This window comes from Cupressus sempervirens, chromosome 10 (assembly GCF_028749045.1).
Source record: "Cupressus sempervirens isolate cs-2001-9-10 chromosome 10, ASM2874904v1, whole genome shotgun sequence".
Lineage (NCBI taxonomy): Eukaryota > Viridiplantae > Streptophyta > Pinopsida > Cupressales > Cupressaceae > Cupressus > Cupressus sempervirens.
The window spans coordinates 628,643,908-628,665,414 of NC_143127.1; the positions used below are offsets into that span (position 1 = coordinate 628,643,908).

Consider the following 21,507-nt stretch of genomic DNA (forward strand, 5'->3'; position numbering starts at 1 on the left):
CCTTATACACCTTTGACACTAATTTTGGAAATTTTGGTTGGCCCAACTTCGGAAGATCATAACTTTCAAACTGTTGCTCTGATTGGCTATTATAACCCCTATTCGGAATGCTCAGCTTCTAACCTATTGAGTGTTACTTGTGCAAGCTCCAATTGGCCCCATTTCAGAGTCCATCTGGGGTCTCTGAGGCCTTTAAAACTGAGCCTGAAGTTTTTATACCAAAATTGTGCACCAAAAATCCGCAACAACTTCACGAATACTCATGATATGGCATTGAGCCTCAACTAGCAGGCTGATATATCCAAGATGAACATCCACCTCTGAATTAGAACATTACAAGTTCGTATGATTGACTTACTAAGTAGCAAGCCTCCTGAAACAACTCTGCATTAAGACAACCCTTATTCAAGAAACAAAAAGGAAATAATTTTGGGTGATGCAAGATTGCTCTTACATCCAAGATGCTCCCGCACCAAACACTCAGAGTAATTTGAGAAGTGACCCTGTTACGTTTGAAGTGTTCAGAGGAAAACCAAGATGGTTAACCTCCTCCTTTGCTAGCCATGAAGAATCTTCTATTGGCCTCCCTTTCCATTTGACGAGGTACTCTTCATAAAAAAAATTCCTTGTACTTTTGCCAACACGGCTATCTAGTATCTCCTTAATCTCCTTTAGAATAATCCATTGTGCTTCTACAACTTCATCTCCATCACCTCCTTCATGATATTTTGTTAAATCTAAAATGTTAAATACTAGTGAAATATTCAGCTCAACAGGCAACTCTACTTTATAGGTATTTCCAAAATCATGCATTTTCTCTATCTTGCACGGTTTAAAGTTCTTCATTTTCAGCGTATTATATGTACCCATTGGAAAACACTCATTTCTCAAATGAACCATGACTTCATCTCCAATTTGAAATTTCTTATACCTCCTTTTCACATTTGCCTTAACCTTGTACTATGTATTCATCTTAATAATGTGCTTCCTCACCTCCTCATGGATGCTCTTTGAATGTTCAGCAAAATCTTTTGCTTCAACACTACTTACTTCTCCTTTATGCAACTGCCTCAATTTAGAAGCATTTCAGGGACTGCTCCCATATACAATCTGGAATGATGATCTACCAGTACTCCAAGTGACAAAATTATTATATGCAAATTCTACCTGTGGTGAAATAAAATCCTAGCCTTTTGGTTTACCTCCAACCAAATATCTTAGCGAATTCCCCAAACTACTATTCACCACCTTTGTTTGTCCATCAGTTTGTGGATGATGTGATGAACTAAACTTCAAATTTGTCTTCAACTTCTTCCACAATGTACGCTAGAAATACCCAACAGACTTGGTATCTCAATTTGAAACTATGCTGTTTGGCAAACCATGTAGTCTCACCACTTCTCAGAAAAACAACTCTGCTACATGAACATCATCACTAGTCTTCTTGCAGGGAATGAAATGTGCCATATTTGAGAATCTATCAACCACCACAAATATCAAATCATGCCCTCATTGGGTCTTTGGTAAACCAAGAACAAAATCCGTGTTGGAATCCTCCCAGGCAATGCTAGTAATAATTCTCAGCAACCAAAGCAATGGTTTTATCTCTACCAAAGTGTCCAAGCAATCCTTCACTATGCTTCTTCTTAATGAGATTCTCTCTCATAGAACTTCTTGGAATGCACCATTGACTTCCTTTGAACAACATATCATCTTGGATTATGAAATCCAACCACTTCGTCTTGTCAAGTGTAACAGGTTATGTGCAAGCCTTCCAAGCTTCAGCAAAATCAAGATTCTTTGAATACAATTTTATTAGTTCATTTAACCCAACCACCTCTATCCGCATCTCTATTAGCAAAAGTTGTGTCCTACTAAGAGCATTTGCATCTTTGTTAGATTTCCCACACCCTTGTTTCAAAACAAATGTACAATTCTACAAAAACTCAACCTATTTCAAATGCCTTTGGTTCAATTTTCCTTGACTATTTCAAATATTGCAAAGCTTGATGATTAATATACAAAACAAACTCTTTAGGAAGAAGATAGTTTCTCTACTTCTTCAATGTTTGAAGTATAGCATAAAATTCTTGATCATAAACATAATACTTTCTTTTGATATCAATCAATTTCTCATTGAAATAAGCAACAAGTCTACCTTTTTGGCTCAAAACAACGCCTATTGTAGTACCACTAGCATCACAGTCTACTTGAAACACCTTATTAAAACCTGGAAGTGCTAAAACAGGCTACTCTGTGACTTTATGTTTCAAGAGATTTAAACTCTTATCTGCTCCTACAGTCGACTTAAATTCTTTCCTATCCCCTCTCATTGTTTTAGTCAAGGGTTCACAAATACTACCAAAACCTCTGATAAACTTTTCGTAAAAACTAGCCAGTCCATGGAAAGATCTTATCTTAGTCACAATCCTTGGAGTAGGCCATTCAAAGATAGCCTTCACTTTCTCATGGTCTATTTGAGACCTTTTGTTGAGACTACAAATCTCAGATACACCAACTCCTTCACTAAACTACACTTTTTTAGATTTATCAACAACTTTTCTTCCCTCAACTTATCAAACACCTTAGGAATATGCATCAAATGCTCCTCCAATGTCTTACTAAAGATCAAAATATCATCTAGGTAAACAATGACAAAGTTACCCGGAAATTCCTTTAGTACCTCATTCATGAGCCTAATGAAAGTGGTCAGTGCATTTGTTAGCCCAAAAGGCATGACTAACCACTCATACAATCCTTCCCTTGTCTTGAGGGTAGTCTTCCACTCATCTTCTTCTCTGATGCGAATCTGATGATACCCACTCTTCAGATCTTTCTTTGTGAAATATATAGCTCCGCTTAAACAATCCATAATATTATCCAAATCTATACACATCCTCCATTCTCTCCTCTTCTTTGGTGCCAATAATACTGGTACAACACATGGTTTCAAACTCTTGAATCAACCCCTTCTACAACATATGCACTTGTTTGTGTAACTCTTCACTTTCTATTGGTGTCATTCTATGCGCTACCTTGTTTGGCAATGTGACTCTTGGAATTAAGTCCATCTGTTGATTGATCTTCCTTACTGGTGGTAACCCATCAGGTACATTATCCGATACAATATCTGGAAACTCCTCTAACAAATTTGCAACTTCTATAGTCACCTCCTCTATGTCTTCTTTACCATCTTTTGGAATAATAAAAAAACACTTATGCTCACACCTCATACCATCTGAGAACTTCTTTCCATCAATAAAACATACTCTAGCAACACTACATACCTTTTCATTTGCATCCTTCAATGGCTTCAACTTATGTTTCACCCTATCCTTTGCTAGTCTGTAGGTATTTGCACACCCGTCATGTAAAACATGCTTAACACACTGCCATGGTCTACCCAACAACATATGACATATGTCCATAGGTATGATATCACACAACACCTCATCTGAGTAGCTTCCAATCTTGAACTTCACTAAGCATTGCTCATTGACCATGACCTTGTGGTCATCTGCATCGAGGCAATACAGTACAAACAGAGGTGTTTTTGCCTCTTCAGTTTGAACTTGGTGACCATTTTTTCTGATCACAAGATTATCAATACTTCCACCTTCAATGATCGCATCACAACACTTTTCTTCACATTTGCACCTTGTGCGTAACAAGCTCCTCCTTTGACCAAGTTAATTCTCACCACTTAGCAGGACTCTTCTATTAACTAGGTCTTCTATCAACTAGGAATTCTCTTTTCAACATCTTCAGAATGTGATGATCTAGCATCTTCATCAACATGCAACTTTGGCCTGACCTTTTATTCTCCAATCTATCCTTCCTTTGTGTTGGGAACATTCAAATGCTCTATGCCCTCTACAATGAAAGCATTTTCTACGGAAACATCCTCTTCCAAATCCTTGTCCTTTGCTTCTTCCTCTTTGATCTCTATTGTTCTGATCATGGAAACGATTGGAATTATTTCCCTTTTGGTTCTGACTGCTACTGTCGACCTCATCCTTTTTCTTCTGATCATCATTCTAGCCTCCATAAGACCGTTCGCTAGATCTTCCATTGTGACCTCTTCCACTATTTTTGTTATCAAACTTCTTGTTCAACTTTTCCTCAACTCTTAGGACAAACTGGTTTGCCTCTTCAATACTATTCATTCGGACTAGACTCAACTCCTTTTGAATGCTTGGCCTCAAACCATTAAGGTAACGGGCGACTTTCTCTTTATTAGCTTCCGTATGGCTGGTTCTGATGAAAACTCGGTAGAACACCACAATATACTCCTGAACAAATCTTCTTGCTTGCTTCAACCCTTGCATTTTCTTTAGTAGATCAAGTTCACAATCCACGGGAATGAATTGTCATTTCAATTTAGCTATCACCTGATCCCATCTGGTGATTTTTTGTTTTCCTCTTCTATTTCGCTCCAATTGAATCTACTGCCACCAGATCTTCGCGTGACCCTTCAGTTTCGCCTTTGCAAATTTAACCCTATTAGGATCCTCAATATCTTTATATTCAAAGTATTCCTCCAACTCTTTGATCCAATCAATCAACTCCTATGGGTTAAGATTTCCCGAAAATGTAGGAACCTCAAACTTAGGTCTTTTTCCAATCTTGGAGATGGCCCTAAAAGCCTCTCTTCTTTTGGGTTCAGAACTGCCTGTTCTTTAGCATTTTCTTCTCCTTCTCCTTCATCCTCACTTTCATCTCTTACAACAAGATATATTCCTTTGCACATTTGTTCTTCCAATGCTTGCATCTGTGGAGGGCTCTAAAACCCTTGGGTGTAACACCTATGACTCTTCCACCACGCTCTCTTTGTGGAGGCATTTTTGTGATTCCACTGAAACCCTAGTGCAAATTGAGTCACAATCGACAATGCTCAGTTTTTGATCTATAGGGCCCAACTTGTGCAAACTCCAGTCGACCTCATTTTGGAGCCCATCCGGTGCCTCTAGGGCCTTGGAAATTGAGCTTGGAGTTTTTATACCAAAGTTGCGCTCCAAAAATCCGCAATAACTTCACAAATACTTATGATATGGTATTAAGCCTCAACTAGCGGGCTGATATATCCAAGATGAACATCCACCTTTGAAATTAGGACATTCTGAGCTTGTATGACTAACTTACTAAGTAGCAAGCCTCTAGAAACAACAACTCTGCATTGAGACAACCCTTATTCAAGAAACAAAAAAACAATATTTTTGGGCGATGCAAGATTGCTCTTACACCTAGGATGCTCCTGCATCATTTAGGAGAGGCTCTGAACTAGGAGCATGTGTAGGATGCAATTCAACTCAAAATAGTAGCTAGTTTCCTTAGACAATTGGACAAAAAAATTATTATAAGTGTCTAGAGGGGCACCTGGGAAATTCTATTGCAAACTAGCAAACCTCATGGTTGGAATGGATCCATTTTTGCAGAGAATTGTTACAATAAAACATTTAATACATCAAATTGGGATACAATCCTTTAAGGTCAGCCACAGTCATGTATCGCCCTTATAGTTATTGGTTTATTAAAGATTTATATGTACCAGTTGTGCATGATTTCCACCATTGTATTTATTGCTTCATTAAAGATTTATATGTACTAGCGTTGCATGATTTCCTTGAAGTGAATGAGCTGAATTTGAAGGAACCAAAGGAGAAAACGGAGGTTGCTTAAGATAAGTTGAAATCTCCACAATTCCAATACCACAATGAGAGTGTTTGAGGTATTTGATCAGGTCTTTTTGAAATTGCAACCCTGTAAGCAAAAATCTCTATAAGGAAAGGGAGAAAAAAAAATTGGACCTTAAAGTTAATACTGTGTGCCCTAGAAGATTTTGGCATCCAAGGGAAAGGTTGTATGCATGCTTGAATTGCTTGAAGAACTTGATTGCATAATGCCTTTCATGGATCACACTCAAATAGGATGGTAGGTAGAATATCATAAATTTCAACGCTTTTATCCCTTCTATAAATAAGATCATGTTTTGTCTCTAGATTGCAAATTGGAAACTTGAAGTGAAGTTAGGAGAAAGGTAGTGTTATGATGTCTGATTCAATGAAAGGATACTATTAGAGGGTGGCACGTCAGATGGTCCTGAAATATTGCAGCATCTAGTACTTCAACTGCAGAAACTCACAATGATCAATAATAATTAGCATCAGCTCTTAACCATTGTACCTTGTGGTTACATATGTGTTTTGGTTCATTAGGTGTGTTTTTTATTTGTTCAGAAAACAAGAATTACTTCAAACCAATTCCACATGTATAAAATAGTAAATTGGAAAAAAACAGAAAGGAAAAACGACATACATTACTTTTTCAACATGCATAAAGCCAATTATTTTTAGAAGATTAATATTTCTAAGTCGTATAATATTCACATAGGGAGTAGTTCATAAGGGACAGACTTGATATCAAAATGACCCTTGGGATGTAAGAAGGTTATGTTTTGTAGAAGCTGGTTATTGTGCACAAGTTAGAAGTTGCTGTTGGGACACAACAACAGGTTCCTTATTTGACCTGACTAACAACCAAGCCCTCTAGAAAATTAATTCTCATTTGTAATAACCCCTAGCTGGTTATAACTCCAAAATACATCAATTATTCATATGTTTGACAATTCGTCAAACACTTGGCAAGTGAACTCGAAACTCAAGCAAATGAATTAGAGATGGATAGATGCACATAATTATATATAATACCAATATGAGAATTGATTCTCCACTCTTTCAATAATTTGATACATTCACAAATTGACTGGAAATTGACATCAGAATATTGACAAACAATCAATGAGCAACTCCTCACTTTATTAAATGCCTTAGCACAATTTTCATTTATTGGACATGATACAATAGTGTTGTAGGTAGACACAATAAATCTGGAAATGAAATATACAATAACTAACTAGCTTCCTCATCAGACACAACTTGGAATGTTGTGCCAGGACGGATGCCAATCTGCATATTTTGTTTGCAATATGAATGATGCCAATTTGTAAATTCAGATTGCAGCCATGATTTGACTACAAACCCCAAACTATAGCTCGTACCTCTTCGAATTCCAATCTTAGTGCAACAAATGAATCACAACCTTTCAATTGTGCAAATCTGAAACTCATCTAACCAAACGCTGCCTATAGACTTCAATAATCAGCTAATTCCTTCGAACAGAAAACACAGGTACAAATTTAATAATTTTTCCCAATGCCAGTGAAATTCTTTATCACAAAATTCTCCTTAGCCACAATAAAACAGTAGGAGACATGGCCAATTGTAGACCTCAGCACAATTGCCAATGCAAACTCAGAGCAAAATCTCAGATTTGAATCTACAATACTTTTGCTGTAGATCCAATGGAACAACTCAGAATTCAGATCCTTATACTTCAGCAAGGGCACAAACTTAAGAACCAGAAAGCCACAAAGGCAACAAAAGCAAATAAGTGCTTTTCTCAACAAATGGGCTTGTATTTATAACCTCCAGATGCCCTTTTTGTTGCCAAAATATAACTTCACTTGATTTGGCTTAACTATTTAATAAATGACTCTTTCCAATGATAAATGAACCTTCAACTTAAGTGAAATTATAAAGTTTAAATATAATCTTATAATAAACTATTTAATAATTTCATAATAATTTGGCCACTAAAAATATAATAACTCCCAAAATACTCATCATTTAAATATGCCGTTTGAAATAGGAGTCATACCTATCATTTCTCCATCTGACCAAATGCAGTTTTAAAAAATAGAAAGGGTCCGTCTCAATCAACACTCCACTTACCACAGTAAGTACACAAAACTAAAAGCCCTAATGAAGTCAAATTTGAGCCAAACGAAGACCAACCTGTAGCCTACCGAATTGTGGAGAAGACAAGACCCTCCCAAGCCAAGCCATTGCCTCAGAAGACCCTCTATCCACAATAATAAGCCTACGAGGATCACAGTAATAGGCTAATCCCTGAAACTCCAATGGTGGAAAAAATGGGGGCTTTACACATTCTGTGAACTGATTAGTTTATTTATAAATTTTCAGCAATAGCAAAATGCCATCCTATTCCCAATTTCTTGAGATTTGTTAGTATTTTCAGAAGTTTCAGATTGCAGTTTTCAGTGTTTGCACTTTCTGAGTCTTAGTCTCAGAGCTTTAGTTTTAGATTGAAGACTTTACACCACATAGAGAAAATATATGATTCAAATTTCAGTTACATTTAAGTCTAATATCAGGGGTTATGGTGGCCATTGTTCACAAACTCGGACTTGAAGAACTCTTGGCAAGCCCAAAAATTTCAACTCATTTTCCTTTTGCAAAATAATATGCAAAATATATTAAATCAAAAACTGACAACTCAAAAGAGAAAATGCATGGTTTTATAGCAAAACCAATGTGCATTGGCATTTTGCCCATGTTTCTCTTGTTTGAGAATAAACTCACAAGTTAAACTTGTAAAAACTTGCCCAGCATAAAAAACAGAGATTACTCAACAACTCAGAGTGCTAGCAGAGTTTGCAAACTATCTTAGCAGCCATTATGATTAAGGAATGTACTAAAGTACCATAATACCTACTTTTTCATTTCTTATTTCTGTGTAGCTACAGGTATATACATTTGTTATAACACTTGGAATTTTCACAGAATTGTATATGTAACCATATTCGGTCATAAAAACAGTGAATTTGAAAACAAATATCTTGCAATTGTATAATACTAAGTATATGATTGTACTGGCAGATGGGGTTTGGGCTGTACGCTGGTCTGCTTCGAATGAATGGATTTTAGCAACAGGTGGTTGCGATGGTTCTATTCGCTTTTGGGACATTAGGCGAGCAGGATGTTTCCGCGTATTGGACCAGTTAGAATCTCAAACTGGGAGACGCCCACCTATTCCTAAAAGTTCTGCCTCAAAAGCCAAAAAAGTACTTCGTTTCATCTCTATCTCTGTGTAAATAGATAGAAAGACTTTTTGGAGAAGGAATAAACACATTTTTTTGTAGGTTCTGTTGAATTCTGTCTCAAACTGCCATTTGAAGATGAAATAAAATAAAATAGAAAAAGCATTTATATCTTTAAACTATAGTCCTTGAGTGTTACATTGTAGTTTTTCAGTTTGATTTAGGTGACATTTTATCTTATGTAAATGTATCTGTAAATAGTTATGATTGCACTGCACCATATATAGTGGGCAGTTAGATTGCAATTTGTAATGATCATAAAGGTCAGGTTCTTAAGTTCTTTCTCTTAATAATGTTATAATTTTTCTCTCTTAACAACACCTGTTACGGATCTATTAGTACAGCCCCTAGCTTCCACCAATGGCACTTCTACAAAGGTGAGGACAGCACAAAGAAAAGGATCCCTTGGGAATGTAATGCAGTCTTCTATGGCTCTGGGTAGAGGAATGACAAGAGGCTCTCTATCACAAAGACAACATCCTGGGATGTTGTCCACACAGAACCGAGCAACAGCTCATTATGGTGCAGTGACAGGATTAGAAATGACAAATGATGGGTTACATATGTTTAGTGCTGGTAAGGCTCTCAATACATTACATTTGCAAACATTTGAAAGTTTTGATGAACTAGGTCCCTAGTCTTAATCATTTTATTTTATTTTTGTTTTCATGTAATACCTGCATTTTGTTATCTCTTATTTCCTTTACACTTGTTAATGCAAATGGCTTATTGTGATGCTAAAGATGTCAAGAGGACTACATGTTACCAAAGGAAATATTTTTTGATTGATAGTTCTAATATATTCTGTCGAGAAGAGATGATCTGGAAGCATCATGCTAAAATCAATAAATGGCTTGATATATCTTTAGTTATGATGCTATCTCCTTTTTGGTTGGTACAATGAGGGTTAAGTGGGTACAATGCCCTCAAAAAATAGGGTTTTCTGGATGGACTAATTTTAAGTTCTCAGTTCATTCCCCTGGTAGGGGAGAGGACTCAGTACTTGAACACCCTAACTTCATGCTTATCAAAACCCTACGTAAAATTTTTAAATCGCTCTCAATTTTTTTGCAGTAGCTTACTTGGCAAGTTGCCTACTTATAACTAAGGTTTCAAGTTCACATCACCTGTTATGATGCCACATCAGCATGCTTTTTGCCAAGTTGTCCAAAACAGGCCAAAAAAAAAGTGAGACCAATAGTAGTGCATAAAGGGTACCCATAGTTGAACAGCTGATGTGGCATCACATCATTGGTTACTTTTTAAAACAAAGGGTACATTTTCATTCAATTTTGGCCCTTGGGTAATCATCATTGTACTAACAACTTTAAAGTCACAAGTATTGGTACAATTTTGTCAAAAAAATTGGACATTAAGTGAGTAAATATAGGTATAAAGTAAACAATTCCTATCACAACCATTGGAACCCGTTCAACTACTGGGTCCTCTCCCCTACTACCATAATTTCAATTGCAAAAGGCACACAGAAAATTGCCACCTTGGCTTTTGAATACCATCTGTTGATGTTACCACCTGTAGGACCACCTAACTACTAGATATGATAATGGTTTTTTTTCAACTCTTATCAGCGGATTCCATTTGGTGCCACCTATTTCTAGCTAAATGCTATTATGGAAAGGCCTATCTAAGTTAATGTTGATATACATTCTCACATTGTTTGTTACACGTACTTTTGGAGTGAATTGAAGCTTGACATATTTTTGTTGGTTATTCCAATCTTCTATAATTTATCTGTGAATATTCACCAGGAGGCAGGAGTCTTACAGACACAGGGCTGGTGCTTAGAAATTCTCAAGTGGAATTGAATGCAGGTGCCAGTTGTTACATGAAGAGACAGGATTTTTGAATGAACAATAATCCTTCATGAAAGGTGCTCTCATTCCCTCCACGCATAGAAAACTTTTTAAAAATAACCGTTAGGTATCATTCGGATGCCCATTGATCTTGAAGGTTTATTTTCGCTCCCATTCTACAACCAGAGGGTTTTAGGACCTAATAGGCTTCCACAAATCTGTGTATTTCTGGTTTCTATTTGAGGAGACAAATCCAGCTTTCGATTTCAGCCATTCAGAAAGTTTTTTGTTTGGGGGCTCCTAAGTGAGATAGCAGCCATTTTTCTTCCCTGCTTGAAATTTGGGCGTTGTAATTGTTCACTGTGCACAATATTGCAAGAAATGACAAAGGTCATATTTGCAGGTATTATTTGATTCATTGCTCACAACTAAGTGACAGATCTGGTTTGGGATTGATGAAAGTGGAGGTTGAAAGGAGACAATTGATGACTTTGCTGACAGTTCGGGTTACACTCTCAAAGTTTCTGGAATGACGGAGACATGGTGACTGGGTTTTGGGGAAGATAATTTTTTTCCTTAAGTTTGAATACTTATGTTTAAAATTTAAAATAGCTTAAAACAAGTGAAGAAAAGACATAAAATAGTCCATTTGGTAATCATAGTGGCATAGATCATTCATAATATATTTTTTCAATTATTTAATATATTTATATTGACAAAAAGACTGTAAGTTGAAACTTGAAAGTCATGTGGATTGAATGTTCACTGTATATACGAGCTTAGAGTTAGAATCATAGTTATACCCTACAAGTCCAAACAAACTAATCACAGGGACCTTGGGAATGGCAGGTGATCCCCACAGGGTTCCCCCATAAGGTGTACATCTTGGGAAGTCACCCCTACTGTTCCCCTCCCCACCCCCCCCCAAACACACACACACCCTTGGGTATGGATATGGAAAACCAAAAAACATATGTTTATTAAAAAAATATAAATAATAAGAATAGTGATGCTCAAACTTTCTGAAAAATATTATATTTAGATACTTCATATTCATAAATTACAAAAATATTCAAGTCTCATGGTCATTACACAATGAAGATTCAAATTGATATTTAATATTCATATATTTCTTCTTCAGAAGTATCAAGGTCAACATCAACATGTGGTTCAACATTCTTTGAACCCCAATCAATTGGATTGATATTACCACTAGCTGTGTCGAGTACAGTAGCTGGTTTTGCAAACTTTTGACAAAATTCCAAATCATAAACAATTCAAGGAATGTGATTTTGTGAACTGTCAACAATACAATGAATGTGATTTCGCAAAACATAAACAAACAGTTTCTACTTACGCATAATGGAAATTAGCTAAAATCAATCTCATTATGCTGATATAAAGCTTACTAACCCCATGTTTACAGGTACATCTTACAAATAAAATTGAAATAATATTTCATTGCTTGCTTGCTGACATATTCTGATATAAAGTGCTGTTACAAAGTCATGATACAGATGGGAATAGATGGATAAAGGAAACGGCATACCCAAAATGATGAAGAGTGAAATTGAGGTTTTAATCATCAAACTATGCTTGGATATGACCCTTGGTACTGTTTAAGTACCTAAGGCAAGTCCAGGTGCCTATGCAGTACCTTGGTCATATCCATACCAAGACCTGGGCTTTACTAGCAGTACTTGGTAACATAGGGGATATATCTCTAGTGTACTCTGGTTCTGATATGTCAATCAGATATTGAGTGGCTTGAGTGCTGAAATTTGTGGTTTTGATGATAACAATGGATGAAAGAATGTGAGATCCAAAGAGCATGAGAGCATCAATTCAGTACAACTAACACTTGCACCAAAAGGAGGTGCAATAGTTACAGTGATAGTAAAATATACATTAAATAATATATTGGAGGGTATAAATCAAAGAATGTGAGAACTTATTTTAATAGCGATAATAATTTGTAGTTGGCCATAATAAACATAAATCAATAGGTGAGATCCACCTTATAAGTCTCCAAGGATCCTTTCTTGTTAGCTGCTACTTTTTACAATGTAAGGAAGCAATTAACTTACGAAATAGATTACAGCCAATAGGAACGATTTTGATCATTGATATGTCTTCTTTGTTGTTGGTAACTTTTTTTTTGAAGATGACCTAGCCATGATTTGGCATTGATTTGAGTAAAATGAAATTTCGAGGGTGTTATGTAATGAAACTTTTAATGTTCCTTTTTTAAGATAGTGGGAATTATGGGAAGGTTACTTGAATTCCTCCGAACTACAATTCCTGATGACAATATAGTGTAATGTTCCTTTCTAGAATTGACCAAGGGTGTCTTTCCCTTGTGCCAAAATGCACTGTCGAAATCAACTTCTATAAGTTCCAGTGTCCGTATGGTGAGGGAAGAGTAGAGGCCGTACGGTAAGAACAAAACATGATCGTACGGTTAAGGGTGTAGTCGTACGGTGTAGCAATGCAGGGGTTGTACGGTCAATGATGCAATCTATAGGGTGATCCATATGGTAGCTATTGCAAGTCTGTACGGTGATAGGGCAATGCGTACGGAATGATGGTTTCTGAAGGGTGATAGGGGTATGCAAATGGAAGAATGCAGTTGTCAATTGATCGTGGAGGAATCAATAGAAACACAGAGCACACACTGCCACAAACGAAACACGAATAAAGATAGATGGATTCCAGAAACAATAATATCTGCACATAAGAAAGATGCTCCGATTTGCTAGATCCGAGCCAAGTAATAGACGGACTAGGGTAAGGGATGAATCCCACCGAAACTGCACTAGCTAAGTAGAGAAGATCTTTTACTTCCGAAATGCCAAACAATACTGAACTCCAACAGGAATTCGTAGTACAAAGAAACAATCCAAAATTGCATACAAACTACTACCTACATGTCGTGCTTAAATACCCTTCGGAGAAACTTTCTGAGGGTTTACAAAGATAGCTGACGGCCACACCTATGGAAACAATTAAATAAAAATGGGTCTGAGATATACTAAATCAATCAGCCCATTAACAAAGGTTTGATCAATTATTTATTTTATGGCGGGAACATTACATATAAGAACAAATATGTATTAAATAAAAATTATCAATGGTGCTTACTGTCTCAGATTCATACAGTTAAAGATATGCTTAAAATGAATTGATAGAATTTGCACTAAATGGACAGAACTTCTGCTAAGAAAAATAATTCAAAATAGATTTACAGGATGATCTTATGATATTGTTGTTTTTGATATAATTCCTTGAATATCTGCAATGATATGTAAATTGATATTGCTTAAAGCAATATGATTTTCTGTTTCTATTATACACACTTAATACATGCAATGGTTGAAAGTACTATTGCTTACAATGATCAGTTGCTGTCTCTGATCTGTAAATATGCTCTTGCAATGCTCATAATGTTGTGTCCGGTCTAACAATCGGTTAATGCAATAGTTATGGATGTCATCTCTGATTAATATTCTCTATGTATGTATCAGGTATGCCTGATTGCCAGTTCACTTTAGACAGAGCAGATCTGATGATGATAAACAAATAAAGACAATATATTCAATTGTATCCTGAATGAATGAGGAAGAGTGCCTCCTTATATCCTGTTCCTGGGTTGAAAAGTCATGTGTATAGGTCACGACTCCTGTCCCTTTATTGGTTATTTTAGCGATTTGTCTCTTGCATAGAGAGTTATTGGCCCCTCTCATTATGGACATTGCTAGTAATAATGTTTCTTCATAATAATGTTTCTTCATAACTTTGTTCTAATTGCTGTCCATCGATGCCTTGTTTATTACTTATCGTTGTTTGGACTAATCATTGATTAGTCGGTACTTTCCTTTATCGATTTCTTGACAATTGTCAATATTTATCATGACCAGTAATCAGTAAATTATTGCAACACTGATATATTGATAAGGATTTTAAATTGTCAAGGATATGAATATATCATTAAATTAAAAATTGCTGTCATGGAAGATTAAATATTTTTTTCTGCCTTCTCATACTTGTTTGCAAGTCTCCACCATGTCACCTTAGTTGATTCCTCAAGTATGCAATCACTGGTGTGTTAAGGATATCATTTTCTCTTTGCTTGATGATTTCACCTTTTCCTTGGGACAGAGAATCGATCATATGGAATGGAAGAATCATGTATTGCTTCTGGCTGCTGCACGATTTCAGCCTCTTCCATATATATTTCAGCCTTAATTGATGATTCTCTCCAATTCACTCGTCCACTTCTTGCATTGTTCTCTTAACAATTGCGATTATGTGGTTGTGATTTTGTTCTTTTGAATAAGTTTCAATATTTAATTAAAAATTTAAAACTAATTAATCTTATATTGACAACTAGGCTCCAACTTGGGGACATTATAGAAGTTGATTGAAGTAAATATACATAATCAACATTATGTAATGGAAATTGACTGAAGTAAATATAGCTATTCTTTGTAGTTGATGTTGACTTGTAGATGAGTTGCCATGCATCGGAGTGGATTTTTGTAAAATGAAAATTTGGAAAAGTGAAATTTATCTTAATTCATGTGCTTACATTTCATGCAATGAGGGTTTCGAAAAAGGTTACCAAGAGATGGGGGTGCTTGGAGACTATAGACTAATATTGGTATTGGTACAACTAATTTGAAAAATCAGAGGTGGGGGTACTTGGAGATGCTAATTTTTTTCTTTAATATGATTGAATAATTTCTGGAAAATATCAGGAAATAGAAATTTGAAAACAAGATTAGTGGTAAAGTTTAACATAACTTTAAAGTTTAAATACACAAATTGTGTCAATGAGTTCAATGCTCACAATGCATATTTCATATTAGATTATCATTACTAATTGAAATTTAAAAAAAAATGGCTGTCTGACATGCCAATGGATATTAGGTGCATCGTTATGAGAAATCTTGTATTGTTCTTCTAAGAGTGGAGAAGGTTAGCATGGATGTGTCCCTATAAAATATTTGAGAAGGTTGGAGATGTTTATTGGCTTTCATTATTTACAACATTTGAATTGATCTTATGCAAAGACCTCTTATTACCATTTTGGTGGCCTCTATAAAAGAACAAAGGCTTGTAAATCACAACGCTACAAGAAAAGTGAATAATTTTACATCATTGCTGAGTAAATTGTTCAAAATGCTATAGTGGCTATCATTTTCATTACTAAGTATTGAATATTTTGCACGAGTGATAATAGGTGATAAGAATTAGAGTTTTGTATAGCAATTTATGCCCTATGTTTCTTGGTGTGAGATATCAATTTCTTTATCAAGATACTTTGGAGATGGTAGCAGATGAGAACTAGAAGAACCCTGTGTTGGGATGTCTCCATTATTGTAGGTCTCTGAGACACATCTTAGGGTGTAGGAGAAGGGTCTTTAGACAAGTATGGTATGGAAAGATTTTTGATAAATGAGACAATATTTTCTTCAATCAATCACAAGTTAGGTCCCAATTAGTCTCTTTTGGATGCATGTGGTCTTTTAGAATTGTTTTTAAACATTTTCAAAAAAAATATTGTAAGTTCAAATGCAATTTTTTTGTTTTGTTTTGTAAAATCTCATTTTTCATTAAGATTACAATTTTTTAGGACTCTAAATTACGAAAATTATATTTTGACAATTTGATTGGCAAAAACACTTTGGGCTAGATTTAATAGATCCATTGTCATGATCCAATTTTTTAGGAAAAATAAGAAAAATATTTTTCACATATAAAACAACAATTTATAGTTAAAAAAAAAAAAGAGAAACAATAAAAATAAGCCAAACATAAAATCTTTTCCTTTAAAATGGATTTGATTTTTGAAATAGGTAGGGTTTTATAAGTCAATAATTATTAATATTATTTTATAAATAGGAAAGGGGATATTGGAAGACTTCTGTGTAGATCACATCTACTGGGAAGGTAATAGCAAGGTAGATAGTTGTTAGCAAAGCATGGGAGAAAAATGCAAGAGAGGATGCATTAATGATTGACACAAGCAAGGATGAACATTGCGTCTCTTAAGTAAAATTAAAGAAAGATTTCAAGGTAAGATTTGGGGAGATTTGGGAGTTAATGAAGACATGTGGGATGCGGCTATGTAGCCACAAAACTTTGTCAAGATGTGTCACAAGTATTGATCATTGCATGCAATACACCTAGAGAAAATGGACACCTCGGTTTGCTTGGAGGCTTCTATCAACATGGTAGCTTTCTTGGGAGGAATCTTGGACAATAGGCTATTACATATGCTCAATTTGTGGCATCGCTTTGTTTTGTATGCTATCAAAGAGGTTATGGGAGAGGAACTTATCATAGGTATAGGGTGAATACTGACATTAGAGGGATGTTTTTGGAGAGGATACCTAAGGGCCACCCCAAAAACCTATGCCAAAGGGTCTTCAAACACAAGTGTCTAGATGAGGTAGATGCAATGTTGGTAAATGTGGATGGGGAGGGGAAGATTCTAGTGGTGTCACAGTAGTTTCTTGGACCAAAAAGAGGCTACCACAGAGTTGTAAGGAGATTCTACCTCGTCTTCTTGATTGAATTAGAGAAGATGCATAATTGGTCGGGAAGCTTGGATAGGAACTCAATGTTCCTCCAAATGGTGGCTGCCCTCCTTCCAACACCCTCAATGGATTGGCTGCAAGCTTACTATGTGTGTGAAGGCTTTGGGTCTCTAGATGGTGAGAATTTGACCCTGAAGGATCTGGGTTTCTTGACCTTGCGTGGCTGTGGGAAGAATTAGCTCATGGAGGACACAAGGGACGCAGGAGTGATTGCTCAAGGACGGGCTCATCGAAGATGTAAAGGCAATTGGGTGGTTAAGGCACATGCATCACATGCAAAAATGACAAAAGCAGATCCATTGAAAGGGCTTATTCTCACCCGTTGCAATGTCCTATTCAAAGACATTTGTGATCCTTAGTCAAAGAGGAGCCATGGGTTCTCTTAGCCACTAGCGGTGTTGAAAAAGAATTCGCTGGGTACTTTGGACACAAGGGATGTAGAAGTGATTGCTAAAGGACTGACTCTTCGAAGATGTAAAGCCAATTGTGTGGTTAAGGCATGTGCATCACATGCAAAAATGATAAAAGAAGGTCCATTGAAAGGGCTTGTTCTCATTTGTTGCAATGTCCTATTCAAGGACGTTTCCTAAGCCAAAGAGGAGCCACAGGTTCTCTTAGCCACTAGTAGTGTTGATAAAGAATGTCCTGGGTAGCTTGTTCCTTGTTTTGTTTTTATCTCTTTTTCTCTGTTTCTGGTTTGCTGCATCATAAACAGTTTTTGTTGGTAAGCTTTGTATAGGTAATATAGAATGGGTGCCGAGGCACAAGCATGTCCGACCACTGTACAAGTTGCAAAGCAAAAAACTGTATTATTACATTAAGTTTATATTGTAAAATGATATTAAATATTAAATGACTATATGTTATTATTAATTCTTTAATATTTCTATTTTCTTATCAATATATCATTTTCGAATTAGAGTTGTAGTTTTTATATTAATAAATTTCATCATCCAATTCTAACCTCACTATAGTAATATTACTAATTTATTTTTGATGGGACTTGCATAGTTAAAGATTAATTTTTCAAAAACTAAAAGATTTGGATTAAATTTAAGTAATTGAACCCTAAGTAAATCATAACCCGTAAGTATAATTACAAACATCACGTTAATAATAATCTTTGTCAACAATGTTAATCCTAATCCTTACCTAACCTTATCCCTTAACCTATCTCTAATTAGTCCCTAAACAGAATTATTGTTGTAATGTTATATTAATCTAAAATCATTATTGTAGTATTCTATTAATATTTATATTATTATGACCCTTACCCTACTACAAACCTAATTTTGAACCTTATCTTAATATAACTTTATAATTAAATTAGGCAACCCTAAGCTAAATTTTATATAATTATTAATTTACATTAACATAGCCTGACCTAACTAAAATAATATCATTAATTTGTATATTTGTGCTATATATATTGTATATTTATCTTTGAAAAGTTTTGAAGGATTTAGCGTAAAGTTAAATCCTTTAAATTATGTTTATGCTAAATTTACATAACCACTTCACGTGTATGCTAAATGCATGTACATAATACACGTCGATTAATTCACCTTCACTAAAGGCTTGATTCCTAGGATACTGAGCAGTAGATTAATACTTTCTATTTCTTTATTTGAAATTTGATAAAATAAAAGCTTCACCTTTGTGAGGATCACCTAGATCCAATGAGTGCTAAGTGTTTCATTTATTGTCACGAGAGATGGATTCGTGTGAATCACTACTCATGAAACATGAGTCAATGAGTTTGACTCAAAAAACTACACAGTTAGATCTTGATAGCAATATCACAATTTGACTTGATATGGAAAAAATCTCCTACTTATCGTAACAAAAGCTTTTTTAACTGATCAATGAATTCAATGACATCAACATTTTTACTAGCAATGGCATTTTCAGTCATTTCTAGCGAGAAAAATTTCTGAGCATGAGAATCATGGAATGTGGCAGGTATTTTTTCATTTAAATCAGCCTATTGGATAATTAAGTCCTTACTGTTTGTTAGTACCTTAGCGAATTGAATTGGATTGTCTGTGTTGAGTTGTTAGCATATTTCCATGGAGTTTGCCAACGGAGGGAACATGGGAAAGGTTTGGGGACAAGGGGTCAAGGGCATGCATTTGGGGATGGTGGGGGGTGGCAGCAAAGCGGTGGTTGGTCTATGGTGTTTGTAAAGTTTCTGCAATTTCTAAGTGATCAAATCTGAGATAATACCTATCTCTATGCTTGCTGAAGATGATCTTCCTTAATCAGGCTTGTATGAAGAAATGTCTATAATATATTTATTAGTCTGAATTTCTTTATCTCTGCATTAATTCGTAAGGGGCAGACTTGCTTAAAGGAGTAGACTTATACTTGTTTGTGTGTCCTTTAACTACAACCAAACCCCACATATATAAGGTAACCAAAGGGCATGTCCCTTGAAGGGACATGACCCTATCTAGGTCGGACTTTACCTGACTTCCCATAATCAGCACCAAAGGAAGATAATTAATGTTTGTTATCAAACTAACTAAGGTTAGTTTAGTTTCATACTTAGATATCATCACCCAAGGGAGACGCCAATCATGCCTTAGACAAGGAGCAAGTATTAATAGGCCTTTCATGCAAGAACAGATCTGAATGATCTTGTGCAATCAGATCAGTATAATATCAAAGTTACAGATTTAACTCTCCCTCTTGACTTGATAATATTATTGAGAGATAACATATCTAGCATCTTCAATTACAATGAATAAGCATAGAATGATACTCTATATCTATCCGAATCTTCTTATCATGTGGTATCATTGAACACATGATACTATGTCATATTACTATACCTGTGATATGACATATCATTAATACTAGTGATAACAGTGTTGAAAAGAATACAATGTACAATATACCATCCGAAGAATAATTAAATTCTTCACTTATCCAAGTTGTGATGTAATGTCCATAGATATTCTCCTCACAAATTACCTGCAAAACCAGTATTTAGTATAGCATAACATCAAATAAAATATTATCTATTCTAAGTTAGTAAGGGGAATTGATCCTAGGATTGCCTCTAGGTCGGGCATCATGCCATCTTTCCAAAGCAGTAATCCAAGATCTCTTGGATACAGACACCGTTATCCAAGCCTACACATATGCATATGACTGGTTTTCAGTATATATACTATCTATGGGAGTTTGGGGAATCCATAAGTTCCTTCAATCTCCCATAGAGAGGACTCCATCTCTAATGAATATCTAGTTCATTTTTTATGGTAACCATATCTGCCTAAATTTGGGTATGAACCCTGAGACTATGGTGACCATAACAATCACCGATATCCCCCCTATAAATATTGAGATCCATTTCTAAAGAGCATTATACTCATCCTCTATGGAGTCCTAACTTCATTCCTGAAAACTATCTCTAATGAATATTGTATTCATCCTCTATAGAATTCAAGCTAAGTAAATATGATGTAACTAAGATGCAAAAGAAATTACTGAGAGAGGTAAAATTTAACAGAAATTATATATCTATATAATATATACATATTTTACCTTCTACCATGCCAAAAATCATTGTTCCAATTGTTATCTTTTCTTGCACTGTCCCCCAAACTGTGGCGCACGTTTTACTGTCTTTATAGGTTGGAGGGAGAGGGAGTCACGTCCCCTCCCTTAATCGCACCTTATGGTGTGACTGATTGCAACCTTTGGCTGTGATTCAGTCACGCTGTAAGGGTTTGACTATTCACATCCATGCATTCGATAAATGGCTTTGCTTTTTATTTGATTATTATTATTTTGTTAAAAGTGTTTGTTTATTATATAGAATAATATATATTAAAATATATAATATTTAATTGTAATGTTTAATTATTTATATTATTTAATGATATATATATTACAATATATATTATTTAATTATTACTATTTAATATACTATATATATGTAACATATATATATTATATAATTTATTTTATGAAAATTTTAACAAAAGAAAAACATATTATGATAGTTTTGATTAAATTACAAAGGTACAATTAAATCACAAAGGTACAATTAATTTTGATATATTAAATTGCAAAAGTACAATTAATTTTGATATATTAAGTTACAAGGTACAACAAATAAACC

The 21,507-nt window shown here is 35.2% G+C and overlaps 1 protein-coding gene across 6 annotated transcripts in view; it reads left to right on the plus strand.

Annotated features, from left to right (window-relative positions):
* Positions 1-21,507, plus strand: part of ATCSA-1 (Transducin/WD40 repeat-like superfamily protein) — a 133,838-nt gene that overhangs the window by 46,539 nt on the left and 65,792 nt on the right. For all 6 annotated transcript variants that reach the window (XM_089803862.1, XM_089803858.1, XM_089803863.1 and 3 more), the window contains 2 exons: positions 8,739-8,923; positions 9,304-9,535. In XM_089803862.1, coding sequence (XP_089659988.1) covers positions 8,739-8,923; positions 9,304-9,535 — 417 coding nt within the window. The remainder of the gene's footprint in view (positions 1-8,738; positions 8,924-9,303; positions 9,536-21,507) is intronic.